Source organism: Muntiacus reevesi, chromosome 2 (assembly GCF_963930625.1).
Source record: "Muntiacus reevesi chromosome 2, mMunRee1.1, whole genome shotgun sequence".
Classification (NCBI taxonomy): domain Eukaryota; kingdom Metazoa; phylum Chordata; class Mammalia; order Artiodactyla; family Cervidae; genus Muntiacus; species Muntiacus reevesi.
In genome coordinates this window covers 213800702-213817029 of record NC_089250.1, presented here as the reverse complement: position 1 = coordinate 213817029, position 16328 = coordinate 213800702, and the positions used below count along the sequence as shown (strand labels likewise).

The following is a 16328-nucleotide window of genomic DNA, read 5'->3' as shown; positions in this document are numbered from 1 at the left end:
GTCCATGGGGGTGCCTCGCTCCCCTCCAGCTGCCCCCAGCACAGAGCCCGCCTCCGCCTCCTCCGCGAACACCAGCACTCTGCCCACCGACACCACCACACTCCCCACCACCCACACCACGGCCGGCCCCTCGCATCCCGCCAGCACTCCCACCGGGTCCACCACGCAGGTCGCCACTCCCAGGGACACCGCAGCCCTGGCCACCTCTCTCACGGCCACTCTGGCCTCGGCCTCCGCTCCCCACACCACCAGCGCTGCTAGCACCCTCCTGGTGACCACACCCGTGCCCACGGCACCGTCCAGGGCCCCGGTCCTCACCTCCTCCACCATCGGCTCCCCCGGGAGCACCGTCGCGTCCGCATTAACCTCACCCCTCCCGGCCTCCCGCCACGCTGCACACATCCACGACTCTCCCTCCCTCCTCGGTCAGGACGGGAGCCCCCAGCTCCACGCCCGCCACCACCGAGGCCACATCCACCGGCTCCGCGGGCCGATCCACCGCCCCCTCCACCGCCACCGTGGACCTCGGCTCCACGCTCGCTCTGGCCAGCACCTCAGCCACACCCACACCCACACCCCCGGCAACGGCCTCGGCCACGCCCGTGCCCACGCCCGCGGCCACGCCCACCACCGGGATCATCTCCTCCCGGCCCCAGCACCCACCACAAACACAGCACCTCCCCTGTCCAGGCAACCTCGGCCAGCACGCTGGCCGCCCCCTCCATCTTCACCACTCCCCGCAGCACGGCGACTCCCTTCCACTCCAGCACCATGCCAGCCACCTCGCTAGGCACCTCCTCCCTGGCCTCCGGCAGTCCCAGGGCTAGTCCGACCGAGGATGCTAGTCCACCTGCCCCAAGCAGCAGTGTTCCACCCTCGCACCCGACCACCACGGGGACTGCTCCCAGTGACACCTCCAGCCAGCCTGTCGCCACGGAGGTGCCCTCTCCGCCGTCAGTCACATCCTCCGCCACGCCCAGCAGCACCCTCTATGGTCCCGCCTCCACCACTTCGACTCCCGTGGCCACCCATAGCCTGACCTCGTCCACGGGGGTGCCTCACTCCCCTCCAGCTGCCCCCAGCACAGAGCCCGCCTCCGCCTCCACCGCGAACACCAGCCCTCTGCCGACCGACACCACCACACTCCCCACCACCCACACCACGGCTGGCCCCTCGCCTCCCGCCAGCACTACCACCGGGTCCACCACGCAGGTCGCCACGCCCAGGGACACCGCAGCCCCGGCCACCTCTCTCACGGCCCCTCTGGCCTCGGCCTCTGCTGCCCACACCACCAGGGCTGCTAGCACCCTCATGGTGACCACACCCGTGCCCACGGCACCGTCCAGGGCCCCGGTCCTCACCTCCTCCACCATCGGCTCCCCCGGGAGCACCCTCGCGTCCGCATTCACCTCACCCCTCCCGGCCTCCGCCACGCTGCACACATCCACGAATCTCCCTCCCTCCTCGGTCAGGACGGGAGCCCCCAGCTCCACGCCCGCCACCACCGAGGCCACATCCACCGGCCCCGCGGGCCCATCCACCGCCCTCTCCACCGCCACCGTGGACCTCGGCTCCACGCTCGCTCTGGCCAGCACCTCAGCCACACCCACACCCACACCTACACCCACACCCCCGGCCACGGCCTCGGCCACGCCCGTGCCCACGCCCGCGGCCACGCCCACCACCGCGATCATCTCCTCCGGCCCCAGCACCCACCACACACACAGCACCTCCCCTGTCCAGGCAACCTCGGCCAGCACGCCGGCCGCCCCCTCCATCTTCAACACTCCCCGCAGCACGGCGACTCCCTTCCACTCCAGGACCATGCCAGCTACCTCGCTAGGCGCCTCCTCCCCGGCCTCCGGCAGTCCCAGGGCCACTCCGACCGAGGGTGCCAGCCCACCTGCCCCGAGCACCAGTGTGCCGCCCCCGCACCCGACCACCACGGGGACTGCCCCCAGTGACACCTCCAGCCAGCCTGTCGCCACGGAGGTGCCCTCTCCGCCGTCAGTAACATCCTCCGCCACGCCTAGCAGCACCCTCTATGCTCCCGCCTCCACCACCTCGACTCCCGTGGCCACCCATAGCCTGACCTCGTCCACGGGGGTGCCTCGCTCCCCTCCAGCTGCCCCCAGCACAGAACCCGCCTCCGCCTCCACCACGAACACCAGCCCTCTGCCCACCGACACCACCACACTCCCCACCACCCACACCACGGCCGGCCCCTCGCCTCCCGCCAGCACTCCCACCGGGTCCACCACGCAGGTCGCCACTCCCAGGGACACCGCAGCCACGGCCACCTCTCTCACGGCCACTCTGGCCTCGGCCTCCGCTGCCCACACCACCAGGGCTGCTAGCACCCTCCTGGTGACCACACCCGTGCCCACGGCACCGTCCAGGGCCCCGGTCCTCACCTCCTCCACCATCGGCTCCCCCGGGAGCACCCTCGCGTCCGCATTCACCTCACCCCTCCCGGCCTCCGCCACGCTGCACACATCCACGACTCTCCCTCCCTCCTCGGTCAGGACGGGAGCCCCCAGCTCCATGCCCGCCAACACCGAGGTCACATCCACCGGCCTCGCGGGCCCATCCACCGCCCCCTCCACCGCCCCCTCCACCGCCACCGTGGACCTCGGCTCCACGCTCGCTCTGGCCAGCACCTCAGCCACACCCACACCCACACCCACACCCCCGGCCACGGCCTCGGCCACGCCCGTGCCCACGCCCGCGGCCACACCCACCACCGGGATCATCTCCTCTGGCCCCAGCACCCACCACACACACAGCACCTCCCCGGTCCAGGCAACCTCGGCCAGCATGCCGGCCGCCTCCTCCATCTTTACCACTCCCCGCAGCACGTTGACTCCCTTCCACTCCAGCACCATGCCAGCCACCTCGCTAGCCGCCTCCTCCCCGGCCTCCAGCAGTCCCAGGGCCACTCCGACCGAGGGTACCAGCCCACCTGCCCCGAGCACCAGTGTGCCGCCCCCGCCCCCCACCACCACGGGGACTGCCCCCAGTGACACCTCCAGCCAGCCTATCGCCACGGAGGTGCCCTCTCCGCCGTCAGTCACATCCGCCGCCAAGCCCAGCAGCACCCTCTATGCTCCCGCCTCCACCACCTCGACTCCCGTGGCCACCCACAGCCTGACCTCGTACACGGGGGTGCCTCGCTCCCCTCCAGCTGCCCCCAGCACAGAGCCCGCCTCCGCCTCCACCGCGAACACCAGCCCTCTGCCCACCGACACCACCACACTCCCCACCACCCACACCACGGCCGGCCCCTCGCCTCCCGCCAGCACTCCCAGCGGGTCCACCTCGCAGGTCGCCACTCCCAGGGACACCGCAGCCCCGGCCACCTCTCTCACGGCCACTCTGGCCTCGGCCTCCGCTGCCCACACCACCAGGGCTGCTAGCACCCTCCTGGTGACCACACCCGTGCCCACGGCACCGTCCTGGGCCCCGGTCCTCACCTCCTCCACCAACGGCTCCCCCGGGAGCACCCTCGCGTCCGCATTCACCTCACCCCTCCCGGCCTCCGCCACGCTGCACACATCCACGACTCTCCCTCCCTCCTCGGTCAGGACGGGAGCCCCCAGCTCCATGCCCGCCACCACCGAGGCCACATCCACCGGCCCCGCGGGCCCATCCACCGCCCCGTCCACCGCCACCGTGGAACTCGGCTCCACGCTCGCTCTGGCCAGCACCTCAGCCACACCCACACCCACACCCACACCCCCGGCCACGGCCTCGGCCACGCCCGTGCCCACGCCCGCGGCCACGCCCACCACCGGGATCATCTCCTCCGGCCCCAGCACCCACCACACACACAGCACCTCCCCTGTCCAGGCAACCTCGGCCAGCACGCCGGCCGCCCCCTCCATCTTTACCACTCCCCGCAGCACGGCGACTCCCTTCCACTCCAGCACCATGCCAGCCACCTCGCTAGGCGCCTCCTCCCCGGCCTCCGGCAGTCCCAGGGCCACTCCGACCGAGGGTGCCAGCCCACCTGCCCCGAGCCCTAGTGTGCCGCCCCCGCACCCGACCACCACGGGGACTGCCCCCAGTGACACCTCCAGCCAGCCTGTCGCCACGGAGGTGCCCTCTCCGCCGTCAGTCACATCCGCCGCCAAGCCCAGCAGCACCCTCTATGCTCCCGCCTCCACCACCTCGACTCCCGTGGCCACCCATAGCCTGACCTCGTTCTCGGGGGTGCCTCGCTCCCCTCCAGCTGCCCCCAGCTCTGAGCCCTCCTCCGCCTCGACCGCGAACACCAGCCCTCTGCCCACCGACACCACCACACTCCCCACCACCCACACCACGGCCGGCCCCTCGCCTCCCGCCAGCTCTCCCTCCGGGTCCACCACGCAGGTCGCCACTCCCAGGGACACCGCAGCCACGGCCACCTCTCTCACGGCCACTCTGGCCTCGGCCTCCACTCCCCACACCACCAGGGCTGCTAGCACCCTCCTGGTGACCACACCCGTGCCCACGGCACCGTCCAGGGCCCCGGTCCTCACCTCCTCCACCATAGGCTCCCCCGGGAGCACCCTCGCGTCCGCATTCACCTCACCCCTCCCGGCCTCCGCCACGCTGCACACATCCACGACTCTCCCTCCCTCCTCGGTCAGGTCGGGAGCCCCCAGCTCCACGCCCGCCACCACCGAGGCCACATCCACCGGCCCCGCGGGCCCATCCACCGCCCCCTCCACCGCCACCGTGGACCTCGGCTCCACGCTCGCTCTGGCCAGCACCTCAGCCACACCCACACCCACACCCACACCCACACCCCCGGCCACGGCCTCGACCACGCACGTGCCCACGCCCGCGGCCACGCCCACCACCGGGATCATCTCCTCCGGCCCCAGCACCCACCACACACACAGCACCTCCCCTGTCCAGGCAACCTCGGCCAGCACGCCGGCCGCCCCCTCCATCTTCACCACTCCCCGCAGGTCGGCGACTCCCTTCCACTCCAGCACCATGCCAGCCACCTCGCTAGGCGCCTCCTCCCTGGCCTCCGGCAGTCCCAGGGCCACTCCGACCGAGGGTGCCAGCCCACTTGCCCCGAGCACCAGTGTGCCGCCCCCGCACCCGACCACCTCGGGGACTGCTCCCAGTCACACCTCCAGCCAGCCTGTCGCCACGGAGGTGCCCTCTCCGCCGTCAGTCACATCCTCCGCCACGCCCAGCAGCACCCTCTATGCTCCCGCCTCCACCACCTCGACTCCCGTGGCCACCCATAGCCTGACCTCGTCCACGGGGGTGCCTCGCTCCCCTCCAGCTGCCCCCAGCACAGAGCCCACCTCCGCCTCCTCCGCGAACACCAGCACTCTGCCCACCGACACCACCACACTCCCCACCACCCACACCACGGCCGGCCCCTCGCATCCCGCCAGCACTCCCACCGGGTCCACCACGCAGGTCGCCATTCCCAGGGACACCGCAGCCCCGGCCACCTCTCTCACGGCCACTCTGGCCTCGGCCTCCGCTCCCCACACCACCAGGGCTGCTAGCAACCTCCTGGTGACCACACCTGTGCCCACGGCACCGTCCAGGGCCCCGGTCCTCACCTCCTCCACCATCGGCTCCCCCGGGAGCACCGTCGCGTCCGCATTAACCTCACCCCTCCCGGCCTCCGCCACGCTGCACACATCCACGACTCTCCCTCCCTCCTCGGTCAGGACGGGAGCCCCCAGCTCCACGCCCGCCACCACCGAGGCCACATCCACCGGCTCCGCGGGCCGATCCACCGCCCCCTCCACCGCCACCGTGGACCTCGGCTCCACGCTCGCTCTGGCCAGCACCTCAGCCACACCCACACCCACACCCCCGGCAACGGCCTCGGCCACGCCTGTGCCCACGCCCGCGGCCACGCCCACCACCGGGATCATCTCCTCCGGCCCCAGCACCCACCACAAACACAGCACCTCCCCTGTCCAGGCAACCTCGGCCAGCACGCCGGCCGCCCCCTCCATCTTCACCACTCCCCGCAGCACGGCGACTCCCTTCCACTCCAGCACCATGCCAGCCACCTCGCTAGGCGCCTCCTCCCCGGCCTCCGGCAGTCCCAGGGCTACTCCGACCGAGGATGCTAGTCCACCTGCCCCAAGCAGCAGTGTTCCACCCTCGCACCCGACCACCACGGGTACTGCTCCCAGTGACACCTCCAGCCAGCCTGTCGCCACGGAGGTGCCCTCTCCGCCGTCAGTCACATCCTCCGCCACGCCCAGCAGCACCCTCTATGGTCCCGCCTCCACCACTTCGACTCCCGTGGCCACCCATAGCCTGACCTCGTCAACGGGGGTGCCTCACTCCCCTCCAGCTGCCCCCAGCACAGAGCCCGCCTCCGCCTCCACCGCGAACACCAGCCCTCTGCCGACCGACACCACCACACTCCCCACCACCCACACCACGGCCGGCCCCTCGCCTCCCGCCAGCACTCCCACCGGGTCCACCACGCAGGTCGCCACGCCCAGGGACACCGCAGCCCCGGCCACCTCTCTCACGGCCCCTCTGGCCTCGGCCTCTGCTGCCCACACCACCAGGGCTGCTAGCACCCTCATCGTGACCACACCCGTGCCCACGGCACCGTCCAGGGCCCCGGTCCTCACCTCCTCCACCATCGGCTCCCCCGGGAGGACGCTCGCGTCCGCATTCACCTCACCCCTCCTGGCCTCCGCCACGCTGCACACATCCACGAATCTCCCTCCCTCCTCGGTCAGGACGGGAGCCCCCAGCTCCACGCCCGCCACCACCGAGGCCACATCCACCGGCCCCGCGGGCCCATCCACCGCCCTCTCCACCGCCACCGTGGACCTCGGCTCCACGCTCGCTCTGGCCAGCACCTCAGCCACACCCACACCCACACCTACACCCACACCCCCGGCCACGGCCTCGGCCACGCCCGTGCCCACGCCCACGGCCACGCCCACCACCGCGATCATCTCCTCTGGCCCCAGCACCCACCACACACACAGCACCTCCCCGGTCCAGGCAACCTCGGCCAGCATGCCGGCCGCCTCCTCCATCTTTACCACTCCCCGCAGCACGTTGACTCCCTTCCACTCCAGCACCATGCCAGCCACCTCGCTAGGCGCCTCCTCCCCGGCCTCCAGCAGTCCCAGGGCCACTCCGACCGAGGGTACCAGCCCACCTGCCCCGAGCACCAGTGTGCCGCCCCCGCCCCCCACCACCACGGGGACTGCCCCCAGTGACACCTCCAGCCAGCCTATCGCCACGGAGGTGCCCTCTCCGCCGTCAGTCACATCCGCCGCCAAGCCCAGCAGCACCCTCTATGCTCCCGCCTCCACCACCTCGACTCCCGTGGCCACCCACAGCCTGACCTCGTACACGGGGGTGCCTCGCTCCCCTCCAGCTGCCCCCAGCACAGAGCCCGCCTCCGCCTCCACCGCGAACACCAGCCCTCTGCCCACCGACACCACCACACTCCCCACCACCCACACCACGGCCGGCCCCTTGCCTCCCGCCAGCACTCCCACCGGGTCCACCTCGCAGGTCGCCACTCCCAGGGACACCGCAGCCACGGCCACCTCTCTCACAGCCACTCTGGCCTCGGCCTCCACTCCCCACACCACCAGGGCTGCTAGCACCCTCCTGGTGACCACACCCGTGCCCACGGCACCGTCCAGGGCCCCGGTCCTCACCTCCTCCACCATCGGCTCCCCCGGGAGCACCCTCGCGTCCGCATTCACCTCACCCCTCCCGGCCTCCGCCACGCTGCACACATCCACGACTCTCCCTCCCTCCTCGGTCAGGACGGGAGCCCCCAGCTCCACGCCCGCCACCACCGAGGCCACATCCACCGGCCCCGCGGGCCCATCCACCGCCCCCTCCACCGCCACCGTGGACCTCGGCTCCACGCTCGCTCTGGCCAGCACCTCAGCCACACCCACACCCACACCCACACCCACACCCCCGGCCACGGCCTCGGCCACGCACGTGCCCACGCCCGCGGCCACTCCCACCACCGGGATCATCTCCTCCGGCCCCAGCACCCACCACACACACAGCACCTCCCCTGTCCAGGCAAACTCGGCCAGCACGCCGGCCGCCCCCTCCATCTTCACCACTCCCCGCAGGTCGGCGACTCCCTTCCACTCCAGCACCATGCCAGCCACCTCGCTAGGCGCCTCCTCCCCGGCCTCCGGCAGTCCCAGGGCCACTCCGACCAAGGGTGCCAGCCCACCTGCCCCGAGCACGAGTGTTCCACCCCCGCACCCAACCACCACGGGGACTGCCCCCAGTGACACCTCCAGCCAGCCTGTCGCAACGGAGGTGCCCTCTCCACCGTCAGTCACATCCTCCGCCACGCCCAGTAGCACCCTCTATGCTCCCGCCTCCACCACCTCGACTCCCGTGGCCACCCATAGCCTGACCTCGTCCACGGGTGTGCCTCGCTCCCCTCCAGCTGCCCCCAGCACAGAGCCCGCCTCTGCCTCCACCGCGAACACCAGCCCTCTGCCCACTGACACCATCACACTCCCCACTACCCACACCACGGCCGGCCCCTCGCCTCCCGCCAGCACTCCCACCGGGTCCACCACGCAGGTCGCCACTCCCAGGGACACCGCAGCCCCGGCCACCTCTCTCACGGCCACTCTGGCCTCGGCCTCCGCTGCCCACACCACCAGGGCTGCTAGCACCCTCCTGGTGACCACACCCGTGCCCACGGCGCCATCCAGGGCCCCGGTCCTCACCTCCTCCACCATCGGCTCCCCCGGGAGCACCCTCGCGTCCGCATTCACCTCACCCCTCCCGGCCTCCGCCACGCTGCACACATCCACGACTCTCCCTCCCTCCTCGGTCAGGACGGGAGCCCCCAGCTCCACGCACGCCACCACCGAGGCCACATCCACCGGCCCCGCGGGCCCATCCACCGCCCCCTCCACCGCCACCGTGGACCTCGGCTCCGCGCTCGCTCTGGCCAGCACCTCAGCCACACCCACACCCACACCCGCGGCCACGGCCTTGGCCATGCCCATTCCCACCTCCAAGACTACACTTTCACTTTCTGCCACCTCCCCCCCCACCACCAATCCTATGCCTTCTTCCCCCAGTACTCATAATACAGGCAGATCATCTAGTATCATCCCATCCTTGGCCAGTCAGCCTAGTGAAACATCTGTATTCCCTAACATCCAAAGTACAGCAACTCCCATCCTCTCTACCAGCATTCCAGTTCCATGTTTCGGTGTTTGTCTCATGTCTACCAGCAGCACCTCGACCACTAAGGCAGAGATTGTCACCTCATATGCCATTAGTATGTCTAATTCAATGCAGGAAATGGCTCAAACCACTTTGGCACCCACCACCACTGATACATACGTGTCTCAGTCCAGTTCCATGGGACTGTCCTCCACTGCAGCTTCTATAGATACAGCCGTGGTTAGCGACACAACCCTGCTTGCTTCATCTACTTTAAGAACCGTAGTCACTCCTATCAGCACCATTTCTTTAGAGTCTCTCACAACAAATATTACTTCTCTTTCTCCAAAAACATCCTCAGCCACTCAAACAAATACGGTCCGTGTTCAGACATCTCCAGGCTCTACTCCAGTGACCAGTAGTAACTCGACAGCATCCAGTTTGCCTGTATCATATCCGTCTTTCCCAACCACAGAGCCAGTACCCACTGAAACCACAGACACCACCCCTCTGTTTACCCTACCCACAATCCCTTCCACCAAGTTCACATCCACCCCTTTACCTCCGACTGGGACCTTTACCACAAGCAGAACTGAAGTCTCCACTCCCACATATACGTCTCCCCCTGCCACCTTGATCACAGCATCTCTTAGCAATCCCTCAACCACAGAAGTTGTTAAGACTAGGACCTCAAACATGGTAACACCACCCACCTCCATAACAGCTCTCAGTACTTCAGGTGTTTCTCCCTCTTCAGCTTTCCCTATATTGAGAACTTCTACTAATGCGATAAGTACCCCTTTTGGTACCATCATCTCCTCTTCAATACCTGCAATAATGTCACCTTCCATTAGCCCAAGTTCAGAGGTCCCTACAAGAAGTAGTTTTTTTTCTACTTCCTCTAGTATGTCCAGTGCGGAAAACACAGGGCCTTCCTCTGTCTCTGCTTTTCCTACCATTTCATCAACTGAAACGACAAAATCTTCCTCCACCACAACTTCCCTAATGACTTCTCCTACCCAAACGACCACCATGCTGACTCTGTCTTCCACCACCCCATGTCCACAATCCATATCAGTTACAATAGTGTCTGCTTCTCCCACCACACCATGTATCAAAGTGGGTCCAAGTGCTGAAGTTACTTCTATGCCCACTGTCCCATTATCAGTTTTTACCGCTACTACTGCGATGGTCACCTCTCCCATTTCCACAAGCACGACAACTCTGTTCCCTGATAAACTGGGCCCTTCTCCTCCCATGCTGGACACTAACCCCTCCAACAAGACTGCTGCTCCTAGTTCTATCAGCATTGGAAAAATTCCCACCCACATGGTTTTCCTGAGCACACAAAGGCCTGAGAGTGCAACCTGGATCAACTCCAACTTCATAAATACTCGGCCTGTGCCTGGCTCCACTACCATCCCACACAAGGTGAAACGTAGAAGGAGATCTTCATCTTCCATGGTGACTACACGCAAGTTGACACCTCAAAGCCTACCCATCACCAGAGTTCCACGGATACCAGTGGACGCCAAGACTCTCTCTACCCATACATCTCACAGGACAACGGTGACCACAACTCAGATGACCACACAGTCTCGGTTTTTCAGCAGCCCAGGTTGGATCTCCTGCCTCTTTCTTACCCCTTCTCATTCCCCTACTGAATTCCATGACCATGGTCAGTCCTGGGCTGAACTTCCCTTTTCACTTGCTACCCAGGCACTTGTGACAATGGTGGCACCTGGACGCAGGGCCACTGCTCCTGTCCCCGAACTTTCTATGGCTCCCGCTGCGAGTTGGCTGCCAGAGAGATATATCTGGGTGAGTTGCTTTTTGCACTTTCTCTTGGGAGGTGTCACTTTAATGAGACCAACCATTTTGCCAAATCTCTTTATCCCTGTTTTCTCCCTCATGCTCTCTTTTACCCCATACCATACCTACCCTCCACTCTCACCTCAGAAGGTCACTGGGGCCACTCTCTTTCCGAGGACCTCCTCCCAGTCTGCGTTGCTTGGAATTGTATTAGGTTCTAATTTCTGCTGTATCAAGTTACCACAAACTCAGCAGATGAACCATGCAAATTTATTACAGTAGAATTTTGTAGATTAGAAGTTCAACCTGAGTCTTGCAGGGCTAAAATCAAGGTGTTGGCTAGGGCTGGGTTCTTTCTGGTAGCCCTAGGGGAGAATCCAGTTCTTTGCCCTTTCCACATTCTCCAGCCTCCTACATTTCTTCCTCAAGACCCCCTGGCTACATCTTTGATGCCAGCCACAATGCATGTCTGTTCCTTTTTCCCATACATCCTCTGAGTGGTTCTCATTTCTGCCGAGTCCCTCTTCCTCTTCTAAGGACTCTTGGGATTACACTGGGCTCAGTCATAATTTCCCATATTAAAGTCAGCTGATTAGTACCCTTAATTCCTTCTGCCACTTTAGCTCCTCCTTGTCATGTAGCATAGTATATTCCCAGGTTCTGGGGATTATACATAGACACCCTGGGGCCACTATTCTTCCCAATGGGGCAGACTAGAGAGAAACTACAGAACTGACTGTGGGACATCCCCGCTTCCAGTATTTCTCACATCTCAGGACAACACATCCCAGAAATCCTACCTTTCTTCCTTCTGCTATTCAGTCAGTCCTCAGGAAACATGGAGAGGTGCAGTGGGAGCAGCTTCTGGGTTAGGGTGGTGGTGGTGATGTCAGACAGGAATGGACATTGAAGTGACCAGAGCAGGGCATGTTGTGTACAGATACAGTGGACAGTGAAGTGGGCATGGAGGTGTCTGTCAACCAGGAGTTCTCCCCGGACCTCAATGACAACAGTTCTAAGGTCTACAGGGATTTCATGAACACCTTCCAGGATCAGGTGAGGAGGAAGGGGGGAAAATTCAAAACTCAAATGACCTTGGAGTGGAGCTTGGGCCCCAGGGTGCCGTCTGATTGGAGGTTCAGATGTGAGCTGGGATTCTTGACATTTCAGATAAAGAAGATTTACCAAAACGTGCAGGGATTCAAGGAGGTGCAGATCCTTTCTCTGAGGTAGGACCCCTTTCCGGGGCTGTGGAGGCAGTGTCAAGTATGTGTGGTGGTGGGAGGGGTGCACAAAAAAGGGCCAAAGAAGCCATCCTTTGCTTTTGGAGTCATTCAATGTCATAGAGAGGGATGGATGGAGGAGGCGAAGGAACTACTCCATGGAGGGTGTTTGGGGATCACCTTCAGGATTCATTCCGCTGTAGGAGGGATGTCTCCCCTTCCCTTGAAGCATGTTGGATGCAGAGTGATTGGGATCTACAGGGAAGAGGTGCCTGAGGCTTGGTGCCTGGTGTCTGGACCATAGCTGGTCTCTCTGGTTGGCACCTGATATAGTGGACGGGTCAGCAAGAGGGAGGCAGAGAGCCCAGGAGGGCACGGTTTGATTATGGCATGAGGGAACACAAAGAGAATGTCAGTCACTCCTTGACCTGCCTGCCCAGGCTGCCCAAGGCAGAGAAGCTAGCAGCCCCTTCTGGACACAATCAGTCTGGAATCCCATCTCGTTGCCTCTGCCCCTTCCTGTCAACACCTGCATAGCTGTGGCTGGTCTGGAAATGCCCTTCTGCAGTTGCATGGTGGCTTGGGCCTGGGCACCTTTTAAGGCTCTCTGCACCCCACCCCCACCCCCAGGAATGGCAGCATCGTGGTGGAATATCTAGTCCTGCTGGAGTTACCCTTCAGCACCCAGCTGGAGGAGGAGTATGAGAAGGTGAAGCTGGCCTTGAAGGAGGAGCTCCAGAATATCAGCCAGGATGGGGACAGCTGCCAGAATGACCAGGGTGAACAGAGGCTGGGGGCCTGGGGCTGGAGGGAGGGGTCAGGGTCACAGCCACCATCCCAGCTTGCTTCAGCTCACACAGGGGCCTACGGGGGGCAGGTGTCAGCTCTGGGGTACCTCAGGCAGGATAGGAGAAGGGAGACGGGTCCACAGAAACCTGGGTCAAGGGTGAGCCTAAGGAAGGGTTGTCAGAACCTAGGAGCTGCGGAAGAGAGAGCTGCTGAAGGTCTCCCGGGTGGCCGAGGACCCCTGGCTATTCAGGGGACATGAGGGAGGCCCAAGGAGCCTTCCTTCAGGGCCCATCCAAACCTCGCCCATACTGACAAATCTCTCTGTCCCATTCTGTGCCTCCCCCGACTCCACCCGTGCCTGTGGCCCCCAGTCCTGTGTTTTAAGCCTGACTCCATCAAGGTGAACAATGCCACCAGGACGGATCTGTCCCCGGAAGGTGAGAGGTGGGGCAAAGGGCTGAGTGGCCCCAGGTGGCAGGGATCCCTCCCACAAGGGACAGCTGTCCATTGAAATTCCCATGGAGGAGGGGAGCCCTTTTGGGGAGGCAAGCGGTACCGACCTGGCAGGGCTGCCTCTCAGGTCCTTGTTAGAAGCTGCCACGTGAGGAAGGATCAGCAGAGAAGGTGAGGAGAGGGTGACGGGCCTACCCTGCACTCATCTAATCCCTCGGTCTACCCGCCGACACGCCACCAGCAGAAATGCAGTCCTCTATCCATTTTCAGAATTACCATGGCCAGGCCCCAGAGTAGAATGCATGAGGTCTTTACGTCTGCAACCCCTTACCTATCCCCCAGCCATCTGTCGCCGCGCTGCTGCCGAAGGTTACGAGGATTTCTACTTCCCTTTCCTGGAGGCGAACCAGCTCCGCTGTGTCACCAATTGCACGGCCGGCGTGGAAGGCGCCATTGACTGCCATCAGGGCCAATGCGTGGTGCAGAAGAGTGGTCCTTCTTGCCGGTGAGGCCCCGCCCACAGCCAGCTGGGCCAATCCCCGACCCCTAACCGCGGCCGGCCAGAGGCCCCGCCCACAGCCAGCTGGGCCAATCATCAGGCCCCTCCGACCCCGCCCACTCGTCCCGCCTACCTGCCAGGACCTGGGTCGACTAGGGGCACTAATTGTCCTGGTGCGGGAGGTGGTGAGGTGATGTGACCTGTGGCCCCCTCCCCCAGCTGCTTCTCCACGGACACTCACTGGTTCTCGGGCCCGCACTGCGAGGTGGCTATCTCCTGGAAGGCGCTGGTTGGGGGCCTGGCGGTAGCCGGGGCCCTGCTTCTGCTGTTGCTGGTGGTGGCGCTGAGCGTGTTCGTCGTGCGCTCCCGGAGGAGGGACAGGCAAGGCCGAGACAGGTGAGTGAGCTGGGGATGGATGGGTGACGGGAAAGGCGTCCCGGACTGGGTTACCCTGTCCTGATGACGCGGCCACCTTCTGGCAGGTCCAGGGACGACAGGAAGTGGTTCAAGACTTGGGATGAGAGTGCAAAACCGGCTTTTTCTAACTTTGCCTTCCAGGATGACAGAAGAGGTGAGTTTTGTCTCCTGGAGAAGGTGGGGGCTGGAGGGTGCTTCCCTGGGCATCATTTTGGTCTGGGCAGACCAGAGGACTTCTCTTGTTCTTGGCCCTGCCTTCCTCACGTTTCCTTCCCTCCCCCCTTTACTCCCCATCTCTTCCTCTTCCTCCCCCTGTTCTCTTTTCTCTCTCTAGTTAAAGATAAAAATTTCCCTGTGGCCTTGGACACCGTGGACACCAATGCCACGGTGAGGGGTCAGGGATGGATCGATGGTAAGGAGCTGTCACAGGTCCAGCTCCTGATGCCCCTCTCCCAGGGCAGGGGGCTTGATGGGCCAGGAGGCAGTGACCTCTTAGCCGGGCCCCTGAAGGGTGATTCCCTGTTCTCACTCCCCATCTTGTGAATTCTATGGCAGGTGCATATTTGCAGACCTGAGGTGGCCTCGTCCTCACTGTGAGCCCACACTGCCCTCTCCACCTGCCCGGACAGCGGAGAGAACCATCGGCACTGCCTTTAGAGAGATAGCCATGGGCTCATGCGGTGCAGTCTCCTGGTTTCCTAGGGCATATCAGACCTCCGCCTGCCCTCATCCTTCCCCCAGCTTGGGTGTAATCCACCTGGAGACCCAGTTCAAATCCACACTCTTCCACTGTGGGACCTTGGGGCAATCAATAACTTCTCCAAACTTCGGTTTTGTCACCTGTAACATTCAAGTGGTCCACTCCTCCTGATGCCTCCTGTTGGTTACAGTGAAGCCAGGTGTCCTGGGTCCGACCTCTGTCCAATGGACCTTCCTGTTGGCCTTCATCTCATATGGCTTCACTCACATCCCCAGTCCCCATGTCCTTCCCTGAGGCTCACGCCTCTGTCTCTCCTTTTCCTGTGTGCACCCCTACTGCCAGCCAGGTCCTCCCCTGGTACCTGTAAGGAGCCTGCAGCCTGTCCCAGCCTCTTACCCTGTCCTCCTGTAACTTCCTGCTGCGCCCCTCCACCACTTCTTAACCCTCTCCCCTCTGAACCCACTTCTTCTTAAGTCCCTCCTCCCCCACACTCCGCCCTGTGTCTCCCTGTTTCCATACCTTCCCCTTCCTCATCTTTCTACCCTCAACCCTAAATCCCCCCTGCCCTCCACATCTCCATGCCCCACTCCTAAATCCTCCCTCCTCCCCACCTCCCCTCCCTAGGTAGGTACAGATGCCCTCTGCATCTTAGGAACCCCAATTGGTGTTCCCTAGGCCAGGTCTCCCATTCTGAGTCCCCATCCTTCCTGTCACCCCTAAGGGCCCTGGATCCCAGTGGGTGGAGGGTGGCAGGCAGGTCCCCAGGTCCCTGAAGATGAGGGGAAGAGGGGTCCTGAGGTGGGAAAGCTCCCTCAGCCCCTCATCCCTGTTCCCCTAACTCCCCCTCCTCTCCCTTAGTGCTCCCCACTTTCTACCCCTCCACCACCTCCCCTCCCCCTTCCTCTCCCTGGTTCACCCCCATCTCTGCTATAACCTGTGAAGCCAGAAGCCTAGCCTCCTTTGCAGGAAGACCTCACTTGGGGACAGGGAGTCTACAAATCTCCTGTTCACCCAATTGATCATAATATAACATTGTAGTTTATTTTTATTTTTTTTTTTAGCATTGTAGTTTAATATAGCATTTTCAAAGAAACTGCTGTATGTCTTTTTCTTTCTAATGCTCTGGTCTCTTCACTTAGATGAGGAGCAAGGATATCAGAGGATATGTTTTAGGGGCCTCAGAGTGCTGGTTTCTCCCATTGAGGAAGGAAGGGGTCTATGGCTGGCTCTCTGAGTCCATGACCATCCTCAAAGGGAACATCAAGAT

At 63.7% G+C, this 16328-nt stretch overlaps 1 protein-coding gene across 1 annotated transcript in view; it reads left to right on the top strand.

The window, feature by feature from the left end:
• LOC136157416 (mucin-3B-like) overlaps positions 1 to 15736 on the top strand; it is a 42266-nt gene extending 26530 nt beyond the window's left edge. The window contains exons 3-15 of the mRNA XM_065919314.1: positions 30 to 354; positions 431 to 602; positions 691 to 9079; positions 10888 to 10989; positions 11921 to 12036; positions 12151 to 12209; positions 12834 to 12982; positions 13364 to 13429; positions 13788 to 13950; positions 14164 to 14340; positions 14427 to 14515; positions 14696 to 14748; positions 15686 to 15736. Of these exons, the coding sequence (XP_065775386.1) occupies positions 30 to 354; positions 431 to 602; positions 691 to 9079; positions 10888 to 10989; positions 11921 to 12036; positions 12151 to 12209; positions 12834 to 12982; positions 13364 to 13429; positions 13788 to 13950; positions 14164 to 14340; positions 14427 to 14515; positions 14696 to 14748; positions 15686 to 15736 (9911 nt within the window). The remainder of the gene's footprint in view (positions 1 to 29; positions 355 to 430; positions 603 to 690; positions 9080 to 10887; positions 10990 to 11920; positions 12037 to 12150; positions 12210 to 12833; positions 12983 to 13363; positions 13430 to 13787; positions 13951 to 14163; positions 14341 to 14426; positions 14516 to 14695; positions 14749 to 15685) is intronic.
• The last annotated feature ends 592 nt before the right edge of the window (positions 15737 to 16328 follow it).